Here is a 27,454-nt window from a genome sequence, read left to right as displayed (position 1 = left end):
ACCTGAAACTTCCTAGGAGAACCCGATCCCTCCCTCCCGTCGGGCGGCCAGGGGCGGGCCGCGGGTGGGGCGGCCGGGCCTGCGCTGGGGACGGCGCTGGGGACTGCGGCCGGCGCCCGGACCTGGAGGGGACGCTGGGGCCGAAGCAGCATGTGACACCGACCAGGTGGGTGCCCTCTTCCCGTCTCGGCCCTGGGCTCCCGGCGGCTGTGGAGCCCGGCGGAGGTGGGGCAGGACCAGGAAGGAAGAGGAAGCCAGGCCTTCCCCAGGGATCAGCCCCCGCTGGGTCCGGGGCGCAGGCTCCGGAAATGGGGGGGCTGGGCCTGCAGGCTGGGCTCGGGGTGTGTGGCTGAGGACCCTGGTGGGGAAGAGGAGAGGAACTGGAGGAAATGTTGCCTAAAAGTTTGCTTCCGGTCGGGTCCCGCCTAGGAAATGGGCACCCTGCCCCCAGACGTTCCCCCGGCCAATAATCAGGGCTCTTTCTTCAAAGTCGGCGCCCTGGGGTAAACTAAGCCGTATCAGAAGGAATAACTGAGATTCCCTTTCTAGGCTGTTCCTTACCTTGGAGAGGTTTTATCGGCTCCTTTTCCTTAACTAGGCCGGGGCCTTTCCTTATTTATCTCCGTAGGTATTTGCATACTGTGTGAGTCTATGTGTAGCTTCTCTCCGTGTTATCCGAAGCTGTGTAACCTGAAACAGTGACTCCTGCCCTGCCCCTCACCCCAGTTCCCTACATATGGGGAGCCTCCTAAAGCTGGATGTGAATCACAACATTGCATTCTTAGCAAGGTGGAAAGAAGTTATTTAGAGCTGCGGGCTGAGGTAGGGGTGGGGGTGCTAGAATGAGGACTCAGCGCTCTAGAACCCCTGAGCATCTTTTGCAGTTGCCTTCCGGCCAGACTGCCCGAATAGAGGCAATCTTGATACTACGTCATTTCCAGATCTCAGTCCCTTTCTTCCCTTCCTGGATCTTGGGTTCCAAAGACAGATTTGCCCTCCTGTCTACCTAGAAGTGAACTCTGGCCAGGACTCTTGTCTGGTTAAGAGAGAAGGGTGTGTCAAACAGACGAGAGAGGGTGATTTTCCTTTCAAGCTTCCTTCCTGGCTTGCTCCCCCACTGCACTCCACTGTCTTGCCTTGCATCTTGGGCCTAATCCAGAGATCCCAGCTCCCAGCTCAAAAGCTCCTGATGTGGCCTCTGTCTCAGACGTCCTGTTTTATCCACACTTGGAGCATGAAGAAGCTCCTGGTATAGGCCTTAGCAAAACAGGTGTCATTTGTTAACCAATCTGTGGGCCTAAAACTGAAGCCATGGCTAGTGAAGGAGTCCTGAGGAACTGGGAAGATGGGATGAGGGCGTGTCAGTTCTGCATGAGACAGTTGTGCAGGAGGAATGTATGTCATGGTCCTACTGGGGAGGAGAGAGTAATCAGGAGGAGTGTAAAGGAATCCCTCTCATCAACAATATAGCGATTCTCAATAGAAGAGAGTCTTCACATATCAGAGGTCCTGAGAATGTATCGCTGCCTTTAACGCAGTCTGAGGTTCTTTGGCCACATTACGTGTGGTGTCTGTGGGATAGACAGGAATACGTCATTTGTGGTGTCTGGAGAGATCAGTCACTATGTGGTATGGACAGGAATGGTGTCACTCATAGGGTCTTGGGTTCCACAGGAGCAGCATTACTCAAGTGTCAGTGGTGTAGACTCAAACAGGCGACCAACAGTTCTGGTGTAGATAGGGACTGGGTCACTCACAGTGTCTGTGGAGTAAGCAGGAGCTGATGGCTTATAGTGCCTGCAAGGTAGACTGGAACAAAGTCACCCTCAAGGTCTATGTTAATACACAAACATGTCACTCACACTAATATTATCTGTGTGGATGCCACTAGGACCACAGATGAGATTGTGGAGTGTAAGTCAGCATTGATACTAATATGTTCTCATATAAACCATCTGGTCTATAAGGCAGTTGGTGTGACATTTTCAGACATTAGGGAATAGATAAATGTTTATTACAGCTTTCACTGGCATGGTGGGACTTTTCTACAGTGGACAGAACACATGTTGTAGTAGTCAGTGGTCCAGAAAGCTACCCCTATTTTGATATCTTTGTAGTATTGAGGGCAGTGATGTCAAACAGTGAATAAAGTTATATATCTATGTGGTGATCTTATTTTAACCTCAATATTATTTTGGTGGTTTGTAGGTCAGAATATTTGAAATCGACCTTGCTAGAAAATCCAGGAAGCATGGTCCTCAAAAATATATATGGCACTGAGCCTCAGTTCAAAGAATTGGCAGTTTGATTGGGGAGGGGTAGTATCCTTGAAATACAGTGTTGTTTCTAGTGACTAGAAATAGACGAGACCTAAGGTGTTGAGGGGGGGGGCGCTCTAGGGAAGATAGTGAGCTCTGCCATACATTGTGTTAAAGGGATGACTTGAAGCTTTGCCTCTCAAGAAGTCACACGTGGGTGAGGTTATGTGGATGTGAAATGTCTGTGGTCTGAAGGAAGGCCATATCCCCATGATCCCATGCCCTGGCTTTGCCTGTACACAGATAAACAGTGATTATTCACCCTCGGTGGAGAAGGAGGTGAGGATGTTTGCACTCTAACATAATGAGCATTGCAAAAAAACTCTCTCCTGATGCCTTTACGTGAGTAAGACCATGATTTACAGATTTCCTTTCACTTTGTCACATTTTAGCTTTGTCATGCCTGATTGCAACAGGATCACTGAGATAGGATCAAGTATAGGGAACGTGGGGTATGTTCTCCCTTTGCGGTAACTGGTGGCTGAGCAGGTGACCACTGATATTTCCAAATGAAAAAAAGACAGTTGGAAACAGTATCAATGGGTTTGCAGAGGCAGGCATGCATGGTGCTACTAGACTGGAACAGAAAATGTCCAGGTAGCACATGGTATTTATAGATATACCCTAGATATGGCAGAAACACACATATTTAGAGGCTACTTGTTTTGAGGACGTGATGGTGTATATGGAGGAGAGGGCCTGAGCCATACAGATGTGGGTGAGGAGAGACTACAGGTTTAGTCCCATGGTCTCCTTAGGCAGGAAGGAGCCAAGTTTCAGAAAGTGTCTTACAGTGAGCAAGTATATTATCCGATGTGTGATTGAGGGAATAGGGCCACATCACAGAATCACCCATAGGGATTATACTATTTTGTACTTAAGGGCTAGACATAGGGAGCCAATTGCACATGGTGTCAATTAACTGGAAAAGGACATAAAAGTCCTTCTGCCTGTGTAGAATTATGTCAGGCATACCTCTTTGCCCCATATAGATGGTATCTGTGTCTCTGGGATGGCCAGAATCTTGTCACATACTACTCTGCAGTGTGCTGAGGACCTGCCTGTTTGGTTATGTCAGGCTCTATTGCAAGAGATTGTAAGGATGGCTCAGAGTGTGTGTGTGTGAGAGAGTGTGTGTGTGTCTGTGTGTGTGTGTCTGTGTGTGTGTACACAGTGGCTCAGCAAGACAGTATTCTGAGCAGGTGAGTTTTCAGTTTAAGCCTGGACCAGACAAGAAAGGTGCAGGGTCAGGTGCAGCATTGGGTCCATAGAATTCTGAGGTCTTCTCTGGACTGATGCCCTGCCAGCTTTCTTTCAGTGGAAACTCTAAGTGCTTACAGTAGACTTAAGTCAAGCGACTTTGCTTCAGGTTTGCTCACACCATTCGCTTAGGAGATTTGAGCAAGGGTCTAGGGTCTTTGACCTTTAGTTTCTTCATCTGTAAATTGAGCAAAGTTTCTGTGTGTCTCTGAAGGTCCTTCCGGCTTTATGAATCCTATGCTTGTCTCTTACACTTATTCTCTCTCTCTCGGATCAGCAGTATTTACGATAGCCACCATTTCTATGACCCTTAAAGATAACAGTGTACATTTTTATGTTGTTTAGTCTTTACTAGAACTGTGAAGGAGTCCTTTTGTCTCCTTTTTTAAAGATAAGAAATTGAATGTTCAAATAATTAAATGGTTTCTACAATTGTCTTAAAACCAGCAAAGATACCACAGAGGCACAACCAAACACTGAGCCACACTCTTTTCACTCTGTATTCTTCCACCATTCATTCATGCAATACATCTTTATTGAGGACCAGCTAAGCTTCAGGCAGAAGGGGTTATATGGCAGTGTTTGTGCCTTCATGGTGCTCGTGATCTAGCCTGGAAAACAGACATTAAATATGGCATGACAAGTGCAAGATGTGTTTGAGGAGAAGCAAAGGATTATCTGTTGCAAAAGAGGATTCCAGGCAGAGGAGCAGTGTCTGCAAAGGCCTACAGGTGAGAGACAGAGAGAAAAGTAAGCTAAAGACACTGAAAGCCAGTGGGAGAGGGGGGATGGGGGCAGGGACAGATGGTGACAGGTGAATAGGCTGCTGGAGAAGAAGGCTTGTACAGGGTGTATAGCCCATGCTGAAGATTTAGATTTCATCTCAAGAGTATTCAGAGGTTACAGAAGAATCTAAGCTGGAAGTGGTGCTTTTGAAGCTCACTTAGGTACTGTATGGAGAACGGATTGGAATAGCACAAAATGAGTGGAGGCCAGTGCCCAAGCTGTGGCCGGGTGCAGTGGCTGGGCGAGGCAGTAGTAGCATGCACCAGTGGAGACGGATGGGACAGAACTGGACAGTCTTAAGGGATATTTAGCAGATGAGGTCAATAGCACATGGCGATTGATTAGATATAGGGAATCTGGGCCAGGAGGGAAACAAGAATTTTATTTTATTTTATTTTTATTTATTTATTTAGAGACAGGGTCTCACTCTGTCACCCAGACTGGAGTGCAGTGATGTAATCTTGGGTCACTGCACCCTCTGCCTCCTGGGCTTAAGGGATCTTCCCATCTCAGCCCCCGAGTAGCTGGGACTACAGACACATGCCACTATGCTCCATTAATTTTTGTATTTTTTATAGAGACAGGGTTTCACCATGTTTTCCAGGCTGGTCTCAAACTCCTAGATTCAAGCAATTGACCTGTCTCAGCCTCCCAGAGTGTCGGGATTATATATGTAAAGTGCATTGGGAAACTCAGTTTCTCATCTGTAAAATGGGCAGAATAATGGTACCCATCTTATATGATGACTCTTAGATGTATGGCATATACATATTTAAAGAAGTGTTTCATTATTTTTAGTGACATGTATGCAGGAAAACCTTAGTGTTTCAGAATGAAAAATAAGAAAAATTAATTTGTTATGTATACAGCTCTAAATGTTTAAAGTTCTGTGTAAACTGTTAATCATTATTTTAGGAAAAGGTGGGCATTTTCCATTGAAGTAAAAGGATCACATTTTATTCTGGCCTGAATTTTATTCTTTATGTGAAAAATATTTATTAAACACTTAGTTTAGGCCAGTATTAGGCTAAGTATGGATCATTGAGCAAGTCATAGTTCTTAATCTCATAAATTTTACCATCTATTGGTTGCAATAGAGGGTAAATCAAAATACACATATCATTATATAATTATAATTTTATAAATGCTACAAAGGAAAAATAACTGAATTATAGTTGCAAATTGCTACAAAGAGAGGTACAGTTTAACCTAGTTAAAAGATCAGGAGAGGCCAGGTGTGGTGGCTCACACCTGTAATCACAACACTTTGGGAGGCCGAGGTGGGCTGATCATGAGGTCAGCAGATCGAGACCATCCTGGCCAAAATGATGAAACCCCATCTCTACTAAAAATACAAAAATTAGCTGGGTGTGGTGGCACACGCCTATAGTCTTAGCTACTCGGGAGGCTGAGCCAGGAGAATCGCTTGAACCCAGGAGGTGGAGGTTGCGGTGAGCCGAGATTGCACCACTGCACTCCAGCCTGGGTGACAAAGTGAGACTCTGTCTCAAAAAAAAAAAAAAAATTGGGGGAAACTAAAGGGGTCAAACCAGGAAAATGTAATACTACAAGTAACAAGAGAATATTTCTAAACTCAGTAGTGTCAAATACTGACAAGAACTACCCAAAATGAAGATCCGTAGGGTCTTCTTTGGAATTAACAACATGTAGATTGTAGGGAATATTGACAGAATGCTGCTTATCAAAGCTGGGTTGGAGGCACGTGGGATGTGAGAGTATGAAGACAGCAGATAAGAGCAACTCCTTCTAGTCATTTGAAAGATGAGAAGAATGTGGGAATGCTTCCATACCCCAGGGGTTGTTCAGCAGGGATGTTGAAAGTATGAGTGCACAGGGCTCCTGGGGAAGCAGGCTAGAAGTGACAGAGAATGGAAAGGAGGGATACGTCTTTTCCTGACTGAGGGCGGAAGACAGAAAGAGTGGAAATACAGGTTGCTTTGGATCGCTAGAAATTGAGGTGAGAGAAACCCAGTTCCATCAGTTTCTATTTTCTTTGCAAAATAGGAGATGAGGTGTTCTGCTGGAAGTGAGAGAAAAGGCAGGAAGGTTGAAATCCAAAGACAGGAAGGTCAAAAGAATTCATGAGAAGAGTTCGTACGGATACTGAGGCCAAGGGGAGAGTAAGATGATGCAGAAGTCACCCTTCTGTGGTCCTCCTTGAAGGAGGTAACGTGTCTAGTTCAACACTAATCCAATAAGGCAGTTATCATCCCACTTTACAACAGCTGCCTCTAGAATTGGAAACAAAGCTGTTGGTTAGTTACAATGCTGTAGTAGACACTATGGAAAATAGAAAGATGAGTAAACTCCAAACCCTCTCTAAAGAAGATGAAACCATAGCACCTCGCACATTGGCTATCATAGCCTGGCCTATTTTAACTGATGTCCACAGCTTAAGAGGAAGACCCCCTCCTGACACTGCTTCTCTGGCCTAATAGATCTGGGGTGTGTCCTGTGCTGTGTCTGGGAGTTATATGAGGCTGAGTCACTCCTAGTGTCCGAAGAGTAGACAGGGAGAGACAGAAGATGACATAATGGAGTCTAGAGAGAACTGACAACGGGAAGCTGCTTGGCACTCTCTGCCAATTGTCCTCTGCTATAATTTAATTGTTCATTATGACCTGTTTCCCTCACAAGACCACAGGCTCCATGATGACAAGATCTTTATCTCATTCACTATTGAATGCCCCACACTTAACAGGGTCACTAGGAAAATATTTATGAAATAAATACATCAATGACAAGTTTTATAGAGCCTATTGCTTATTTTGTTGAGAACCTGTTGTCTCAAAGACTGACCCTAAATGGAACCAAATAAATGCATCACTCTTCTTTTTTACAGTCTCTTCCTCTGATAGGTAAAAGCAGAGTTATTAGAAATCTTTGTCTTTGATTCCTCCTTAGGACTCAGCCCTGATGGAGGCTGAGGAAGCCCAGCATGGAGCCTCTCCTCCCATCCCTGCCATAGTGGAACTCAGCATTATCCCTGAGGCTCCCATGAGGAGCAGCCAGGTGTCTGCCTTGGGGCTTGAAGCTCAAGAAGATGAGGACCCATCCTATAAATGGAGAGAGGAACACAGACTCTCAGCAACCCAGCAGAGAGAGTTAAGGGATGTGTGTGATTATGCGGTTGAGACGATGCCCTCTTTTCCCAAGGAAGGTTCTGCAGATGTGGAGCCCAATCAGGAAAGCCTTGTGGCTGAGGCCTGTGACACTCCAGAACACTGGGAGGCAGCACCCCAGAGCCTGGCAGGCCGACAAGCAAGGACTGTAGCTTCCCCAGAGCTCTGGGCCTGCCCCATTCAGAGTGATCATCTAGATATGGCCCCATTTTCCAGTGACCTGGGAAGTGAAGAAGAGGAGGTGGAATTTTGGCCAGGACTTACTTCTTTGACATTGGGATCTGGACAGGCAGAAGAAGAAGAGGAAACCTCTTCAGATACCTCTGGTCAGACCAGATTTTATTCTCCCTGCGAAGAGCATCCTGAAGAGACCAACCAGAATGAAGGCTCTGAAAGTGGGACTATCAGGCAGGGGGAAGAGCTGCCATCCGAGGAGCTTCAGGAAAGTCGAGGGCTCTTGCATCCCCAGGAGGTCCAAGTTCTGGAGGAGCAGGGGCAGCAGGAAGCAGGATTTCGGGGGGAAGGAACTCTGGGGGAGGCTGTTTGTGCTGATGGGCTGTTGGGGGAGGAACAGATGATAGAGCAGGTTAATCGAGAAAAGGGAGAACAGAAGCGAAAACAGGAACAGGTACAAGATGATGTGATGCTTGGGAGACAAGGAGAAAGAGCGAGGCTCACTGGGGAACCAGAGGGTCTGAATGATGGTGAGTGGGAGCAGGAGGATATGGAGAGGAGGGCTCAGGGTCAGGGAGGTCCAGAACAGGGAGAAGGGAGAAAGAGGGAGCTGCAGATGCCGGAAGAGAATAGGGTGGACTCTCAGGATGAGAAGAGTCAAAGCTTTGTGGGAAAGTCAGAGGAAGTAACTGGAAAACAAGAAAATCATGGTCTAAAGGAGAAAGGGGTACCAGTCGGTGGGCAGGAGGAGAAAGAGCCAGGGAGTTGGGATGGGGGCAGGCTGGGGGCAGTGGGAGGAGTGAGGAGCAGGGAAGAGGAGAATGAGCATCATGGGCCTCCGATGCCCACTCTGGTAGCCCCGGAGGACTCTCCTCACTGTGACCTGTTTCCAGGTGCGTCATATCTCGTGACTCAGATTCCCAGGACTCAGACAGAGTCCAGGGCTGAGGAACCGCCCCCTGCAGCTCTGTCTCCCTTGCTAGAGCCCATCAGATGCTCTCACCAGCCCATTTCTCTATTGGGCTCCTTTTCGACTGAGGAGTCACCTGACAAGGAAATATCTCGAAACAGCCAGCAAGAGGGATCCAGGCTGAGGAAGGGAACGGTGTCCAGCCAAGGGACTAAGGCAGTCTTTGCCAGTGCATCTGTGACTCCTCCAAGGACACCAGATTCAGCTCCTCCCAGTCCTGCTGAAGCCTCCCCCATCACACCTGCCTCGGTATCTGCCAGGCCCCCAGGTGCCTTTCCCAGGAGGGAAATCTCTTGTGCTGCACATGCTTCAGAAACTGCCAATGCCCCTCTCTCAATGGATGACACATCTCCCCAGGGGACTTCGGAGATGTGCCCAGCTACCCTCCATGGCTTCCCCTCTGCCGGGGCCAGCCCTCCCAGGCCCCCAGCCAACTCCACAGGCACCGTCCAGTACTTACGGAGTGACTCCTTCCCTGGTTCTCACAGGACAGAGCAGACTCCAGACCTGGTGGGAATGTTACTTTTCCACTCCCACTCAGAGCTGCCCCAGAGGCCCCCCAAACCTGCCATCTACAGCTCTGTGACCCCAAGAAGGGACAGAAATAGTGGTAGGAACTGCAGCACCGTTTCAGAATCTCTTACTGCCTTATCCACTCTGAAGCAGGACTCTCGAGGATCCATCTCAAATCTAGAGAGGCCCAGCAGTCCTCCCAGCAGCCAGCCCTGGGGGTCCCCACATAATCCAGCCTTTGCCACAGAGTCTCCCGCCTATGGTTCTTCCCCATCCTTTGTCTCCATGGATGTGAGGATCCACGAACCTCTGCCCCCTCCTCCTCCAGAGAGGAGGGACGCCCATCCCCCCATCGTGGAGAGAGATGGCCATCCACGTGTGGTGGTTCCCACACTGAAGCAGCATAGCCACCCTCCTCCATTGGCCCTAGGTTCAGGGCCATATACCCACCATAAAGGCCCACTTCCCCAAGCCTCTGACCCGGCTGTGGCCAGGCAGCACCGGCCTCTGCCATCTACCCCAGACAGCTTCCACCATGCTCAGGTCACCCCCAGGTGGAGATACAACAAGCCACTACCCCCTACCCCTGATTTGCCACAACCCCACCTTTCTTCCATTTCTGCTCCTGGTATCTCAAGGATCTACAGGCCTCTACCCCCGCTACCCATCATAGACCCTCCCACCGAACCACCCCCATTACCCCCAAAGTCCAGGGGGAGGAGCAGGAGCACTCGGGGAGGACATATGAACTCAGGGGGTCATGCTAAAACAAGACCTGCTTGTCAAGACTGGACAGTCCCCATCCCCACCTCTGCTGGACGCACTTCCTGGCCCCCGGCCACAGGTAGATCAACAGAGTCTTTCACTTCTACCAGCAGGAGTAAGAGCGAAGTGTCCCCTGGCATGGCTTTCAGCAACATGACAAACTTCCTATGCCCCTCTTCCCCTACCACTCCCTGGACTCCGGAGCTCCAGGGACCCACCCCTAAGGATGAAGCAGGAGTCTCAGAACACCCTGAGGCCCCTGCAAGAGAACCTTTGAGAAGGACAACCCCTCAGCAAGGAACCAGTGGCCCAGGGAGGTCATCTGTGAGCCAAGCAAGGCAGCCAGAAAAACACAGCCATCTGCACCTGGAGAAGTCATCCAGCTGGCCCCACAGGCGGGACTCAGGGAGGCCACCAGGGGACAACAGTGGACAGGCTGTGGCTCCTAGTGAGGGGGCCAGCAAGCACAAGGGCTGGAGCCGGCAGGGCCTGCGCAGACCTTCCATCTTGCCTGAGGGCTCTTCAGGTGAGCAAGGACCAGGACCACAGTGACACATCAGACCAGGCTTTTCCCAGCTCTTCCCACCTTATCCCATCTTCTGTCCTCAGGGTTCCTAGCATTCCCTCTGCTGGCTTCACTCACACGTGTGCCTAACCTCAACACAGAGCCCCGAAACGCCCTCCAAGCTCCTTGGGATGCTCTTCCTTTTTCCCCTCTATCTCCCTGTCTCTCTCTCAACCAGCACCTTCTTTGGATGTCCCAAGGTTGTTTTGGACTCCCCTCTACTCTTCAGTTACAGTCCCCGGCTTGCTCTCCTCCTGGGTGGTAGAAAAGGCTTCCTGTACTTGTCCCAGTCCCATCCTGACCCATGGCTGGGGACGTCGCTGGTACTGGTCTCCTTCACACTCTCTGCTCTGCCACTTTCTTCCCTCCCAGTTTCCCAATACAGCCCATTTTCCCTTCTGGACCCCTACATCTCTTGCTCTAGGTCTTACCTTCTTTGGCTGTCTCTATCCCTCTGAAATCTCAGTTATCTTCCACATTTCCACTTTTAGATTCAAGAGGTCCAGCCATGGAGAAACATCTGGGACCCTCGGACACTGTTGTTTTTCGGTGAGTCACCCTCTCCCCTAACAGCCACATGGACTCTCTTTACTTGGGATACTGAGATCCCCTCAGGAGAATTTCAGTTGATAAGGGTTCTGAGACCCTGAATGGCTCATTCCTGTTTCTTCCGGGTGTAAGGAGAAGAGAGAGATGCCGGGATACCAGGGTAGGGAGATTGTCGTTATCTACCTCATTCGATCAGCTGAGCCTACAAGTCATCTGTCCTCCCAAGCCCTATGGCCATGAACTAAACCCAAAAAAGCTCCATGTTAGCCCAAGTGGGTCAAGCTGCAACTCTGCCTCTCCAGGGGATTTGGTCTTGACATCCCAGCACACATCCCATAGGTTAGAGACTTTGTCCCCCACAGTCACCGGGGGTTCTCTGTGTCTAATGGCCAGTAGGTACCCCAGAGCCCTTCTTTACTCCACAGGGAGAAAAAACCAAAGGAGGTGATGGGAGGCTTTTCAAGACGCTGCTCCAAGCTCATCAACTCCTGTGAGTACCTTGACATGGAACTATAGACCCAGGTGGGCATTCTGCCCAGCACTGGAGAGGGGCTTGTGACTGTCAGCAGCGGGGTGGGAAGGTCCCTAGCGAGAAGGCATTGCAGAAGATCTGTTTCCCCATCTCCACTCACGTCCCTTCTTCCTGCTTCTCTTCCTTCCCATGCTTCTTTGCCCTGCAGCCCAGCTGCTTTACCAGGAGTACAGTGATGTTGTCCTGAATAAGGAGATCCAGAGCCAGCAGCGGCTGGAGAGCCTATCTGAGACACCCGGGCCTAGCTCTCCGCGGCAGCCTCGGAAGGCCCTGGTCTCATCCGAGTCATACCTGAAGCGGCTCTCCGTGGCCTCCAGCGGCTCCCTCTGGCAGGAAATCCCCGTGGTGCGCAACAGCACCGTGCTGCTCTCCATGACTCACGAAGACCAAAAGCTGCAAGAGGTACGGGGCAGGCCGTGGTGGGGAGGGGGCTATAGAAAAGATGACAAGGTCTCGTGTGCTAGCATCCTTCTCTCCCGCTCACCACTGCCACCAAGAGTTGGCTGTCCCCACCACACAGACGTGTGTACATGCCACAGCTGTGGGTCATGTCCATTCTGAAGAAGTTGAATTGTTTTCTGGATTTCACCACCTCCCCTTTTATCTTCACCTCATGCCATAGGCCACTTACTCCTACCTGCTGTTGGTCTGGGCTATACAGGGTGGCCATTGCTTCTGAATTTGTGTGGAGGAATGTGGAGTTAATCCCATCATCACTGCTGTTTCAGGTTAGAGGAAAGCTTCCCTTTTCAACCAGAGTTTCAGGCTACACTACAGTTTTCTTCTTTAGCCAAGGCACATTCAGGGGCTCTTTGTTGGGTCCCTTGAAGAGGGCCCCTTGCAGCTGTCCTGTGGTCCATCAATCTGACAGGGGCTTAGAATGATCGTCAGTCCCTGCTTGGTTGTTACTCCCAACAGCAAGACTGAACTAGAGGCTGTTTGCCTGATTCTAAGCTATTACCATTAGTAAGTTTTACATGGAGAGCACCTCTTAATAATTTGTCTGAAATATGGGGTAAAACCTTTCTTTCTAGAAAGACCATATGGAACAATGGAATAGAATAATATTTAAGAAATTAGGTTCAGGAAGAAATGACCTGGATATGAAACCCACTTTTTTTTTTTTAATTATTAATTTATTAGAGACAGGGTCTTGCTCTGTCACTCAGGCTGGAGTACAGTGGTACAATCATTGTTCACTGCAGCCTCAACCTCCTGGGCTCGAGCAGTCTTCGTGCCTCAGCCTCCCAAGTAGCTAGGACTACTGGTATGTGCCACTATGCCTAGCTGATTTTTTAATTTTTTGTAAAGATGGTGTCTCATTATGTTGCCCAGTTGTCTCGAACTCCTGGGCTGAAGCAATACTCCTGCTTCGGCCTCCCAAAGTGCTGGAATTACAGGCATGAGCCACTGAGCCCAGCTGCAGAGCCCACTTTAATATTTCCAATTTACCTTTGGCCAAATGACGTGATCTTTCTAAGCCTCGGTTTCCTCATTTGTAAAACTGAGATACAAACAGTTACCGCAAGAATCAAGAAACATGAATGCCTGGTACATAGTAATTTCTCAAAAAAATGTTGACTTTTCATTTTAAGTAAGCCAGACCTAGGTTTGAAACGTGACTTCACCATTTACTAGCTTAGGCAGTCTTATAACTTCACTAAATCTCAGTTTCCTTACTTGCAAATTGAGGATAGTAATGCCTACCTTTCAGGGTTGCTGAATGGTTTAAATGAAATAATGCGTATCTAATTCAGCAATAATGTTTGATGTATAGTTTGATAAATATTAGTGCCATACTCTCTGCCTTTCAGAGGCAGGGAGGAGTAAAATTTGGGCCAGGAGGATTTATGGATAGACAATGCTTTTACTGAGTCAGAGACAGAATACATTTTTAGACTTTGCAAAGTTCAGACTTGAGAGCCCTGTTCTAGCTGCAAATTTTTAAGTACAGAGAAGATATTTAGAAAATAACTGATCTTCCCCATATTTGTTGACCAAACAATGGGAGATGACACGAGTTCTAACTCTCTTTTACCAACTCCAGCATACTGGGAAGTCCATCGGGGCTCCTATTCCAGCCCTGGTCTCATGTTTGTGAGAAGAAAGGGCTTTACATTTCTATCTCTTAAACACACATAATTCATTTTATAAAGTAGCCCCTCTGGGGTCCATGAAGTGCTTTCACAGACTCCATTTCTTTTGACTGTCGCATCTTCCACAGTGAGATGGGGGTCACTATATCCACATAAAAGGACAGGAAAAGTGAGATTCAGAGAGGTTAAATGAACTACCCAAAGTCAGTCATGTAGTGAATGTTAGTGCAAGGATGCAAATGAGCCTTCAGTGTCCCTGTTCAGGGCTGTTGTATGGGAGGGTCATCTGGCTGTGTCATTGGTCGTCCAAGTCATCACCAGGGTGTGTGTGTCTCCTTTCTCTTTTCTATCCAGGCATCTCTCTTGAGGCCTCGTGCTTTTCATCCAAGCTAGAGGCATGGTCATGAGTCATGGCGCACCTCGCTGGAACCTCTAGACAAGTTCTCACATGCTGGGCATGCATTAAACCACAGCTGCGCCATCTTGTTCTCAGATATCCTGCTTCTGTCTCCTGCTTCTCATCTGTCCTCAAACCTCAAACTGAGCTCATCACTTTCATCCCCTAAATCTATGCCTTTTTCAGAGTTCTCTGGCTCAGTAAATTACTCCATCATTCACTCAGGTGCCCGACTCAGAAAGCTTTTGCTTGAGTACAAAACATTAGCTTTGAACCGTCCTTCTCTTTAAGGCTCCATTTCTAGCAAATAATCCAGCCCTTCCAATTCTACCTCATAAATAATTATAAAATTAATCTACTTCTCTTCAGCTCCATGGCTATTCAGGCCTTCATCTCTCATGTGGAATTATTACAATAGTTTCTTAACATGGCTCTTGCTTCATCTTTTATTCTCATTCTGCTTAGAAATAACTTTATATAAAACAGGCTGGGCTCAACGGCTCACACCTCTAATCCCAGCACTTTGGGAAGCCAAGGAGGGTGGATCAACTGAGGTCAGGAGCTCAAGACCAGCCTGGCCAATACGGTGAAACCCCGTCTCTACTAAAAATACAAAAATTAACTGGGCGTGGAGGTGCACACCTGTCATCCCAGCTACTCAGGAAGCTGGGGCAGGAGAATCTCTTGAACCTGGGACACAGAGGTTGCAGTGGGTTGAGATCATGTCACTACACTGCAGTCTGGGTGACAGAGCAAGACTCCATCTCAAAAAAAATAATAATAATAACTTTATAAAAAGCAAATCTGGTTAAGTTATTCTCCTACGTAAAGCCTATTTTCATTGTCCCATTGTCTTAAGTCCAAACAATTTTACATTGTTTACATTACCCTTAAGGCCTCCTCAACTGCTGCAACTTCATCTGTTGTCACTACTGCTGTACACTTGGTTCAAAAAATGCTCAATTTAGTTTAGTTTGTTTGTTTGTTTTGAGACAGGGTCTCACTCTGTCACCCAGGCTGAAGTGCAGGGGTGCGATCTCGGCTCACTGTAACCTCACCTCCCAGGCACAAGCAATCCTTCCGCCTCAGCCTCTCGAATAGCTGGGACTACAGGTGCATGCCACCATACCTGGCTAATTTTTGTATTTTTTGTAGAGACAGGGTCTCTATGTCGCCCAGCCTGGTCCTGAACTCACGGACTCAAGCGATGCACCCACCTCAGCCTCCCAAAGTGTTGGGATTACAGGCATGAGCTACTGTGCCCAGTCTACTTAGTTTTTTTAATATAGATTTTATTGTGTATATTCAAGATATACAACATGATGTTATGGGATACATATAAATAGTAGCACAGTTACCCTAGTGAAGCAAATTAACATATTCATCTGATTTTGTTATTCATTTTTTGTTCTTGTTTTTGTGTTATTTAGATTTCTGGAAAGCATAGTTTTCTTACACCTTTGAAGGACTGTACCTGTGCTTCAACCCTAGATTAAATCCTACTCAAATGTTCTTCCCCTCTCCCCACAGATCAACTAAGGTTCTGGTGTGACTGTGAAACCATAAAAGGATCTTGCCCACCGCTCTACCCCTAAAACATTACACAGTGGCTGGCATATTCCAGGGGGTAAATAAAATTCTTAGTTAATCTTCCTCATCTCCAACCTCCTAGGTCAAATTTGAGCTGATCGTGTCAGAGGCCTCCTATCTGCGCAGTCTAAATATAGCTGTGGATCATTTCCAACTTTCAACCTCACTCCGGGCCACACTTTCCAACCAGGAGCACCAATGGCTCTTCTCTCGTTTACAGGATGTGCGGGACGTCAGCGCCACGTGAGACCCCCCTTCTCTCAAATCCCACTCACTCAGCCCCCCTGTTGTGAGGCTTTAAATGTTCCGTTGTTTTTTTCCCCCGTTAGAAACCCTCTCATTTTCTTATGAGATGGGATGAAATTGGGCCTCAGTTTCTTCCATGATTCCTGATGGCTGTAGGAAAAAGAATAGCAAGAAGAGGAGAGGGCCTGTGGGTGGATAGATCCATTAACGGAGTAGTAAATGAGCAATGTTTCCTGGGTGGAGGTTTTGGATGACTGTGGTCATGCACTGCATTGGAGATGAGGTGGAAACACCATCTAAAGAGCAGAAAACCTGAACAGGTTCAAAAGAAGAATGAGAAATGGAATATTAGAATAAAAGTGTTATATTAGGCTCAAACTCGAGACAGTTTTGGAGAGAATTCTAGTGCATAGCAAGGAGCACAGAGTAAAGGAGAGTCAATAGAAGTTATTGGTTAATGGAGTGAAGAAGTCACCAGCTCAGTGTACATCCGGGGCCAGTCAACTGCTTAACTGAGGCCCAGAAGTCTCATGATACTTGTTTAACTCCTGTACAGGTTCCTTTCAGACCTGGAAGAGAACTTTGAGAACAATATCTTCTCCTTCCAAGTATGTGATGTAGTCCTGAACCATGCCCCAGACTTCCGCCGGGTCTACCTGCCTTATGTCACCAACCAGACCTATCAGGAACGCACCTTCCAGAGCCTGATGTGAGACTCATCCTCCATTCAATCCCCATGTAGGCCTACAGTGACCATGCTCCAGTCCCCGGCCCAGCGGGCTATCCCAAGAGCACACTTCCCCATCCCGCCCTCCGTGTTGGTTCCCCCAACCATCACATCTGAGCGCCCTGTACATCAGCTCCCACTGCTCTTTCCCAACCCACAGATATTCCACTGAGCTCCCTTCTCCGCACCTTCACTGCATCCCCATTGCTCCCCACATCCCCCCTCCCCTAAGGCTTGCTCTCCATGCAGGAATAGCAACAGCAATTTCCGAGAGGTCTTGGAGAAGCTGGAGAGCGACCCCGTCTGCCAGCGCCTTTCCCTCAAGTCCTTTCTGATTCTGCCCTTCCAACGCATCACCCGCCTCAAACTGCTGCTCCAGGTAGGGCAGATGCTACCTTGATCCTCTCCCCTTAACTCAAAGTGATGCCCTCAGGAAGACCCATAACAAAGGACCAACCATTCTTCTGCCAGATCTCCACATCCTGTCTCCCTGCTGCCCACTGCCTGCTTGCTTAGAAATATTTGCTACTGAAATGTGGTCCCTGGGCTTCTCCATTCACCTGCCCCCAATCATTTCTTCCTGTTTCCCATTTCTTCTTCCCCTTTCACTGCTGCCCACTGTCTGTTCAATAGAACATTCTGAAGAGAACACAGCCTGGCTCCTCGGAGGAGGCAGAGGCCACGAAGGCGCACCATGCCCTGGAGCAGGTAGGCAGCCACCACCTCCAATCTGACCCTCTGACCCTCTGTGTGTTCTTCCCAGAGAGGTCTTCCCTGCCTAGGCCCATGACTCCAGGGAGCATGGGAGGTGGGACCCTGTTGGGAGAGCTCAGCCACCTCCCTGCCTCCACCAAACTTCCAAACATACACACCCCACAGCCACCTGTCCCACGCTGAGCACACTCCACATCAAGGGACTGTGCCCTCTCCACCATCGCCCCCACATTCAATCTCATTTTTACTCAGTCCAAGAATGTTCTTCTGGGTCATGCAAAGTTGCCTAGGACTTGTGCTTGATACTGCCTGCCCAATTCCAGCCTGGGAGAAATGACCGAGGCCGTCATAACCTATTTACAGATTGCTTGCAGGGGACTCAAAGGTCAAAGCCTCTAACACGGTGCCCTTCCCCTTTCCTCACTCTATGCACCCCTAGCTGATCCGGGACTGCAATAACAATGTCCAGAGTATGCGACAGACAGAGGAGCTAATCTACCTGAGTCAGAAGATTGAGTTTGAGTGCAAAGTGAGTCAGTCCCATGCACGCCATCCCTGCCCATGAACTCCCTCAACATGTCCTGCAGATGACCCCCTAACCTGGAACCACCTTGCTCACATTATCCCCAGCCCCTCCCCTCATTTCTGCCCAACTTCTGTTCTGTCCTATTTCTGGGAGGCCTACTTCGGTCTCCAAGACATATTGCTAAGTGAAAAGAGAAGGTAAAGAAAAGTGTGTGTATTATATCACCTTTGGTATAAAAGTGGGAGGATACAAATACATACAGGTATCTGCTTGTGTGTACATACAGAAACTCTGGAAGGAGAATAAGAAAAAAAGGAATAGTGGTTACCTGAGGACAAGGGGGTGCATTTGAGAAATGGGCAGATAAGAGAGAACTTTTCAGGATGAGCCTTTATAAAACAATGTTGTGGTGCTTGAGTCATTTATTACTTTATCAAATCTCTTTCTAATCAAACCTACATAAGTTTGGATCCAAATTTAGGACCAACATCCTTCATCGAAATACAAATCTAAAATAGACATTCCACATTCAAATTCCAACTTAGAACAGATACCATCTGTTTTTTTTTCTTTTTCTTTTTTTTTTTTTTTTTTTGACAGAGTCTCACTCTGTCACCCCAGGCTAGAGTGCAGGGGTGCAATCTTGGCTCACTGCAACCTCCATCTCCCAGGTTCAAGCGATTCTCATGCCTCAGCCTCCTGAGTAGCTGGGATTCCAGGTCTGCACTACCATGTCTGGCTGATTTTTGTATTTTTAGTAAAGATGGGGTTTCACCATGGTGGACAAGCTGATCTCCAACTCGTGGCCTCAAGTGATCCACCCACCTCTGCCTTCCAAAGTGCTGGGATTATAGGCATGAGCCACCACGCCCGTGGTTAGAACAGATACTATTTTGGCCGGGTGCGGTGGCTCAAGCCTGTAATCCCAGCACTTTGGGAGGCCGAGACGGGCGGATCACGAGGTCAGGAGATCGATACCATCCTGGCTAACACGGTGAAACCCCGTCTCTACTAAAAATACAAAAAACTAGCCGGGCGAGGTGGCGGGCGCCTGTAGTCCCAGCTACTTGGGAGGCTGAGGCAGGAGAATGGCGGGAACCCGGGAGGCGGAGCTTGCAGTGAGCTGAGATCCGGCCACTGCACTCCAGCCTGGGCGACAGAGCGAGACTCCGTCTCAAAAAAAAAAAAAAAAAAAAAGAACAGATACTATCTTTACACTCCTGAAAAAGAAAGAAAATCCCTTATTCACATACTAAGCATAGACCACACCCTCATCTTTAACCAAATTCCAGCTCCAAGACGCCCCACCTGGTTCTTCTTCTCACCCCCACGTTTGATTCCAACTGCTCACATATCTCTGGTATAATAAAAAATGGAATTGATACCAGATCTGCCTCTAATATTTTAACCTCTAAGACACATACAGTGTTCACTGACTTGTTCCATCACATACCCTGATTGGACTCTTCCATCCCTCCTTCAGTTCAGGCTTCTAGGGCAGAGCTGTCCCACACACTCACTATCCTGAGTGGGACCATAGGTATCTTCTGTTTGCCTGAGCATACAACCATGGGATCCACACACCAGTGGACAGTGGTAGTTAGAGAGTTCAAAGAGAAAGAGAATCTAAGTGATGGGTTATGAGCAGGTGTGGAAGAGATGCTTGTTCGAGGTGGAACTTGCATGGAAGTATCATGGGGAGGAGGGTGGGACCGGGAGCAAACCTCATGCTTCTCCCATATGTGACACTGCCTTCTCTCTCTTCCTCTGCCCTGTAGATATTCCCGCTCATTTCTCAGTCACGCTGGCTGGTGAAGAGTGGGGAGCTGACAGCCTTGGAGTTCAGTGTTTCCCCAGGGCTGCGAAGGAAGCTGAACACACGTCCAGTCCACCTTCATCTCTTCAATGACTGTCTGCTGCTGTCTCGGCCCCGAGAGTCAGTGACTGGAGTGGCAGGCCAGGGCACAAGAGAGGAAGGGGATGAGGCAAGAGGGGGTCGGAAAGGGAGAGAGACAGGTCATGTTCCTAGAAGAGCCCTTTTCAATGGCTTAACCCATAGAGCCCAGGTCATAGCCTAGAGAAGAGAAAAACAAGCCCAAAGCAAAAAGGGGATCCCATCAAACTATGTCATGAGACCACATGGCAGGACATGTACTATGTTATAGACACAGAGCAAAATGTAGAAAATTAGCTTATCACATTCTCACATCAGTCTATTTGTGGCTTCTTTGGACTGGCCTCAACTTACTATTCTAGAGATGCTTAGCTAATTCCAGATCTTAAGTCTCTGGTCTTAAGGTTCTTGGGAAATGTATATTAATTCTACCTCTTCACCTCTTTAAAGTGGTAATGTATCCATTGCACTAGGTGTGTGGTTTGCCAGACTAGTGACAAAGCCCCGAGGACCCTGGAGCTACCATCTTGGGAGCACGTTAGGACCATCTTGTGGTTTTTGTGGGAATTTGCAGGCTGTAGATGCAAGGATTTCGAATCCAAGGTTATGAGGGTAGGTGAAGTATGGAAACTCTAGAATCAGGTTGAAAGGATTTGTATTTTGCAGGGGTAGCCGATTCCTGGTATTTGACCACGCTCCCTTCTCCTCCATTCGTGGGGAGAAGTGTGAAATGAAGCTACATGGACCTCACAAAAACCTGTTCCGACTCTTTCTGCGGCAGAACACTCAGGGCGCCCAGGCCGAATTCCTCTTCAGCACGGAGACTCAGTGAGACGGGGCTGGGCAGAGGAGTTGGGGATGGGGGAAGATGGGCAGCCTAGAAAAGAAGTGGCACCAAGACAGAAAATGTGTCCAGAAAACAGCCACGGCCTTGTTTAACCCATTCTGGACTGGGGACCACCATAGAGAAATCCAAACGCCTAGAACTAATGGATAACTTGCAGGAGATTGCGGTGGGAGAGGGTACAAAGTCACCACCGAGGCTTAGCATCTATTTTATACCCTTTACTCAAGAAGGACCAGGTCTGTGTGGTATCAGAAAGGAGAAGGACTGGTATGGAGTGAGCAAGGGATTGGAATACTGATATCTGTAGGCACCTGCCTCCATGCCTGAGGCAGAAACCCTTCTATGCCCCAGCTGGTGTGCACAGATGTGAATAAAACAAGTGCCGGGTGACTTTTGCTTTCTGTGCTCCCATCTTCCAACCCAGTCCTCTGTTGACCAGAAATCCATAGTGTTGAGAATGCTTATTTGCTCATGTTTTCAATAATAATAAAATAAAATACATTCACACAGACATACATTTTTGAGAGTATTAATAGTACCTATAAAATCTGGAACACAGTGCCTGCAATAATGAACATATAAAAGCCTGTAGCTGTTATTGCTATTATAAAAGATATATGAATAGTCGTTTAAAAGTTTGACATATCTAAGTGTTTGAGGATCCCTATGTTGTAGACACTTTTTCAGTTTTGTCCCTTGGAAGATACTTCAGAGTGGGACCGACAACACCTGTTCTCATTTGTTGAACAGAAGGACTAGTATAGGAGTTTGTGTGCAAAATAGCACATAAGTCAAATAATCAGATGCAGATGCATGTTGTTGGTTTGCTACTTTGAACAGTGTTCTGGAACAGTAGTAGTGTCTGTGCTCAGTTACCTAGGCACAACTGAGCGCAGAGGCAAAGAGAATGTAAAAACCTTCAAATGATTACAAACTTAGGCTTGGATTACACTGTGCAACAACAACAAATAAAATAGTAGACATATCTCCCTGATCTAATTATTATTATGAAACAATGTTCATCTCTGAGATATTTGGTTGGAGGGATATAGGCAAGGGAGTATCAAGAATCATGCAAAATGGTGGAGGGACTCTAAACAGATGGACACTTTGCTTAGCACAATTTCCAAAACAGAAAATCTATAGACGTTATGACTAACGGACTTTATGCCCCAACTTGGAAGATATGAGAAGCCATAAGGAGGAGAATTCTGGAAAGAAAAGAGGAAAAGTAAAGTGTGACAAGACACATTCACATACAGTTCAAGATTGTGTCATGTTTCCAACCAAAAGGAGTCCTATATAGTTTTGTGGTAGAAGTCGTGGAACTAATAAGTCCTTCCCACAGTCTTTTGCCATCCCCATCCTTGGCCCTCCTCCTACACCCCCACAGTTGACTCTGTGACCCTGCTTTGTTTTCTCAGAAGTGAAAAGCTTCGGTGGATCTCAGCCTTGGCCATGCCAAGAGAAGAGTTGGACCTCCTGGAGTGTTACGGTGAGTGAGGGTCTAAGAGGGAGAGAAAAGCAAGCAGGGTCAGATGCCACCTTTGGATACAGGGGTTTAAAGGGCTGGGTGGGAACTCTAGGCTTCCATGTACTGATATTCTGTAAAATGTCAGAGTGGAAGATTGGCCTCTAGAGCTTAAATGCCTGAAACATATCGCGTAAAACTGCTCGTCACCATGGCAGTCCCCCTTCCCTATACACACCCTTCCTTGGGCAATAGTTTGCTCTTTTTAAAAACATTTGTCCCCTTAAGTCTAAGCTGACATTACTTCGCCTTGAAGGTCTTGCAGGGTCAGGGGAAGAAAGCCTGACAGTGGTGGGAGGTGTGCAGGAGGATAGCACCCCAGATCTATCTTGACCACACCTCTCCTAAGAGGGTGACCTAAGGTCACCTACCCCAGGCTTCTGGGTGCCCATGGGGAGCCACAGGCGCACACACATTATGTATGTGTCTGCGTTCACACCAAGACTGGACTTCTTATGCCTCTCATGCCAGTCCCACAGTTGTCCTCCAGCAAAGATTTCCTAATTTAAAAACGGAGAATCTGATCTCAACACTGGACCTTTAGTGACTGCAAAGAACAAACAACTGCAAGGAACCCTGGGAATGAAGTAGGAGAGCTGTGTAGTAACTGAACTCTGCTAACTTGCTCTCTGTGTGCTCCATCTGCTGGCTTCAGTTCCCCAGTGGGTGAGGAGGGCAGGAGCACTCTTCCTCCTTCATTTTGACCTTGCAAATGGCCAATGGCGAGGATCTTGAGAAAGCAAATAGTAATGCAGTATTCCGTTCGTTTTACAAGAGAATCAAGGCAGTGTGGTGACATAAAAGAGCCATAAACCCACATACGATGGAATACTGATAGGTGAAGCATTCTCTGAGGCTTGTTTTCTTGAGCTTCAGCTCTATGGACATGTCCCCTGGTTCTCAAAAACATAGAAATAGAGAAATCCTGAATGTCCTCAAGATTCATCTGATCAACCTTGATCAGTAACCATCTTGATCATTGATAGATGAGGAAACTGAAGCTCCGGGGCATTCAGTCTCTTGCTTAGGTCCGACCTGGGACCCCACTGGTTAAGTCTTTCTTGGTTCCACATCTGGTACCTGGAAGAAAATGAAGAATAAGACACAGACTCAGATTTTATAATCCAGTTGGAGAGGCAAAACACCTCCATGTAGCAGTTAGATAAGGGATAAATGCCTTGGCATGAAGAAGCAGTCTTAAGAGTGCAGAACCCGGCCGGGCGCGGTGGCTCAAGCCTGTAATCCCAGCACTTTGGGAGGCCGAGACGGGCGGATCACGAGGTCAGGAGATCGAGACCATCCTGGCTAACACAGTGAAACTCCGTCTCTACTAAAAAATACAAAAAACTAGCCGGGCGAGGTGGCGGGCGCCTATAGTCCCAGCTACTCGGGAGGCTGAGGCAGGAGAATGGCGTAAACCCAGGAGGCGGAGCTTGCAGTGAGCTGAGATCCGGCCACTGCACTCCAGCCCGGGAGACAGAGCCAGACTCCGTCTCAAAAAAAAAAAAAAAAAGAGTGCAGAACCCATTGAAGATTAGAGTCAGGGAGGGTTTCAGAGGGAAGATGGGTCATTAGCTGGATCTCAGGTATTCGAGATGAGGAACTAAAGGTGGTCACAATGTATTTCTCAACCCGTCTCCTCTGGAGAAGTGGAATTTTGGGTCCATTTCATTTCTGGTATGTCTATTTCTTTATTAACCATTTTCAAATTTCCTCTTTTGTCTGTGACTTTCAACAGCCCAAACCTGTCTCTATCTCAAGTCCTCCCACGCCACCCCACTCCAAGTCCCTGTCTGTGTTCCAATCCCCTGCGTCTCCTAACCTTTCTTCACACTCTTCTCTTCCAAAGACTCCCCCCAGGTACAGTGCCTTCGAGCCTACAAGCCCCGAGAGAACGACGAGTTGGCACTGGAGAAAGCCGACGTGGTGATGGTGACTCAGCAGAGCAGTGACGGTAAGCAGGAGGATGTGTGAGCAGCAGGCCAGGCACTGCAGACAGGGCAGCGCTGGGAATGTGTTCACTTCCTGCAGCTGCCGTAACAAAGTACCATGGACTGGGTGGCTTATGGCAACAGAAATGCATTCTTTCACAGTTCTGGAGGCAAGAAGTCCCAAATCAAGGTGTGGGCAGAGAGCCATGCGCCTTTTGAAACCTCTAGGGAGGATCCTTCCATACCTTTTCTGGTCTGGTTGCCCCAGCTGTTCCTTGGCTTGTGACAGGATCCCTCCAATTTCTGCCTCTGTCTTCCTGTGGCTGGCTGCCTTCCTGTGTCTGGGTCCAAGTTCTCCTCCTTTATATTTTTATTTTATGTATTATTATTATTATTATTATTATTATTTTTTAGGCAGAGTCTTGCTCTGTTGCCCAGGCTGGAGTGCAGTGGTGCAATCTCGGCTCACTGCAACCTCTGCCTCCTGGGTTCAAGTGTTTCTCCTGCCTCAGTCTCCCAAGTAGCTGCGTAAGCCACCACACCTGGCTAATTTTTGTGTTTTTAGTAGAGATGGGGTTTCACCATATTGGTCAGGCTGGTCTTGAACTCCTAACCTCAAGCAATCCACCCCCCCACCCCCCCACCCCCCGCCCCGGCCTCCCGAAGTGCTGGAATTACAGGCGTGAGCTACCACGCCTAACCCAAGTTTTCCTGCTTTATATAGACACCACTTATACTGGATTAATAGCCACCTTACTCCAGTATGACCTCATCTTAACTTTATTAATTATATTTATGACAACCTCATTCCCCATAAGGTCACATTTTGAGGTACGGAGGATTGAACATCAACATAAATGTTGGGAGGGACATGATGCAACCATAACAGTGGTGAAGGCTCAGGAGTGGACAGCTGTAGACTTGGCCACAGCCAGGGCTGCCATGTTAGGACACTTGGAGGTTGGGTTTATGCTAGAGGATCCCCAGTTCACTCAGCCTGAGGATTCAGAAAAGTCTCCAGGAAGGTGATCCAGGGAAGCAAGAGAGCCTTTCCCAGGTAATTCTTCCCACTCACCCTGTGCCCACAGGCTGGCTGGAGGGCGTGAGGCTCTCAGACGGGGAGCGAGGCTGGTTTCCTGTGCAACAGGTGGAGTTCATTTCCAACCCAGAAGTCCGTGCGCGGAACCTGAAGGAAGCTCATCGAGTCAAGACTGCCAAACTACAGCTGGTGGAACAGCAAGCCTAAGTCTTCTCTGAGAGGACTTTCCTGAGCTGAAGAACAAGCTGCTCGTGGCAAGGGCTGGCCCCAGAACCCTGCAAGAGAGGCCTTCTGTGGACAGAGAATTAGGCCTTCTCAAAGCTCAAGGACAAAATCCAGCTAACCCGGTCCCTCAGCCCAGGCCTCCTTTTGTGCTTTGTGCTTGGTGGAGGGATTTCGAGGGACTTTGCACTGGACGCTGGGAACCTTTTATCATTAAAAAAAAAAAACAAAAAACAAAAGGGACCATTGGGGCCTGAGCCAAGGAACTTTCCTTTTACTGCGTTACAGTGCTTAAACATTCTCCGCCTCCAGGGTGCAGATTCAGAGCTGGCCAGAGTTTCGCTGATGGCCGTATGTTAAACAGAATCTGACCTCAGTCTCCTGGAGGGAGATGTTTAAGAGGGGTTAACACATCAGATGGGAGGGTCAGCCCGGTGACCTCTAAGGTATCTTCCAACCTAGAAGTTCAACATAATTATGGTGCGAGGTCAGTGTGTCTCTGAGATCTATGTCTATTGGTGGCAATGTGAGGGTAATACTCTCTCACTCTAATAAACTTGGCACTTCTCCGAGTATTTTCTTCTCAAACTCCTCAGCACTGAAAAAAGTTCCAAACGTGGAATCCCAAGAGTTCCAGCCTGTTGGGTTTAGGTGTCGTAAAAGACTAAGGTGGTGCATAGGTGACGGCAGTTCCTGATTCCTGCTTTCTGACCCCTGAGAGTTTGCACAGCTTTTCTGCTTGTTACAGCTTCAGAGTTTGTAGAAAAAGTTAGAAGTAATTGACCGGTGATGAAAACCTCATCTTTGCTGCACTCCTAAGGTATAGGTATAGGATGATTTGGGTGGATTGGGCAAATCCAACTCGGAGCATCCATGATTTTATATTCTGACCTGAATTACTGTGAACATATCTTCTCAGCTGCTTTAGCTTTCTTCTTTGTGAAAGACAGGATGGAAAGAGGCCTGGGATCCAAGTCACAAGACCCAAACTGTAGGCCCCATGCCGCCACAGTTCAACCCTTCTGTGTCTCTGTGCCCTTAAATGTTAAACATGGGCTTGAACCAAGTAACGTCCAAAGCCCTACTTAACTCTAACAAATGTGTTATTCTCTAGTTTCTTTTCAGGTTGCCTGTCTAGGTTGAAGAATATGACTAAATTTTTTTTCTCATTAGTGTCCTTATATAACAATACCATAGTTATCTTTTATGCCATCTTTTCATCTATAATAGTCCTTCCTTTGACACTCTACTACTCTGTTTCATGTTTAGGAGGCTCAGAAGTAGAATTGCATTGCAGCTTTGTACAAAGGTAAGAATGATGCTATAAAGTTTGTTCTAGGCCCACTTAACAGTGATGTGACATAATTGTCATCCTTTTAATAACATACTGTGTTTTCAGTGTATCCTAACATATGTTAGCTTCCTTAATTTTTTATTTTTTAATGTTTTAAGTTTAATTAATTAATTTTTTATAGAGACAGGATCTTGCTATGCTGCCCAGGCTGGTCTCAAACTCCTGGCCTTAAGCAATTATCCTGCCTTAGCCTACCAAAGTACTGGAATTACAGGTGTGAGCCACTGTGTTTGGCCAGTTTACTTAATATTGAAAAAAATTATCACTGTAGTCATTAAGATGTGGGCTAGGCTGGGTGCGGTGGCTCATGACTGTAACCCTAGCACTTTGGAGGCCAAAGCGGGCGGATCACCTGAGGGCAGGAGTTGGAGACCAGTGTAGCCAACATGGTGAAACCCCGTCTCTAGTAAAAATACAAAAATTAGCCGGGCGTGGTGGCGCATACCGGTAATCCCAGCTACCTAGGAGGCTGAGGCAGGAGAATTGCTGGAACCCGGGAGGCAGAGGCTGCACTGAGCCAAAATCGTCCCACTGCACTCCAGCCTGGGCAACACACTGAGACTCCATGTCAGAAAAAAAAAAAAAAAAAAAAAAGATGTGGGCTAATATTATTTTATCGTAAGCAAGATGACATTGCAAAAATATCAAAAATTGGATGGTTTTAGAGAAGTTCAATTGAGGTTTTTCACTCTTTTCAAAAAGCCAGATTTTTAAAGTAGATAATGTATATTATTTGTATGTGCTATAATTTGCACATACTAACAT

At 47.5% G+C, this 27,454-nt stretch overlaps 1 protein-coding gene across 1 annotated transcript; it reads left to right on the top strand.

Moving 5' to 3' along the window:
- Positions 1-9: 9 nt before the first annotated feature.
- On the top strand, positions 10-25,910 carry ARHGEF5 (Rho guanine nucleotide exchange factor 5). The gene is made up of 15 exons (XM_010379426.2): positions 10-166; positions 7,290-10,455; positions 10,986-11,043; positions 11,469-11,533; positions 11,724-11,977; positions 15,741-15,901; positions 16,461-16,613; positions 16,881-17,010; positions 17,265-17,339; positions 17,785-17,874; positions 19,650-19,807; positions 20,432-20,593; positions 22,037-22,107; positions 23,993-24,097; positions 25,163-25,910. Exons 2-15 carry the CDS (start codon positions 7,302-7,304, stop codon positions 25,318-25,320), a joined length of 4,794 nt encoding a protein of 1,597 aa, XP_010377728.1. The 5' UTR covers positions 10-166; positions 7,290-7,301; the 3' UTR covers positions 25,321-25,910.
- The last annotated feature ends 1,544 nt before the right edge of the window (positions 25,911-27,454 follow it).

The sequence above is a fragment of the Rhinopithecus roxellana genome, chromosome 6 (assembly GCF_007565055.1).
Source record: "Rhinopithecus roxellana isolate Shanxi Qingling chromosome 6, ASM756505v1, whole genome shotgun sequence".
Lineage (NCBI taxonomy): Eukaryota > Metazoa > Chordata > Mammalia > Primates > Cercopithecidae > Rhinopithecus > Rhinopithecus roxellana.
This window is presented reverse-complemented; position numbering and strand designations above follow the sequence as displayed.

Excerpts from the sequence above, each read along its gene's own strand:
- ARHGEF5 (XM_010379426.2), top strand. The coding sequence starts at position 7,302 with ATGGAGGCTGAGGAAGCCCAGCATGGAGCCTCTCCTCCCATCCCTGCC. Across the intron at positions 17,340-17,784 it reads CGCACCATGCCCTGGAGCAG|CTGATCCGGGACTGCAATAA; the intron begins GTAGGCAGCCAC and ends ATGCACCCCTAG. Across the intron at positions 24,098-25,162 it reads GACTCAGCAGAGCAGTGACG|GCTGGCTGGAGGGCGTGAGG; the intron begins GTAAGCAGGAGG and ends CTGTGCCCACAG.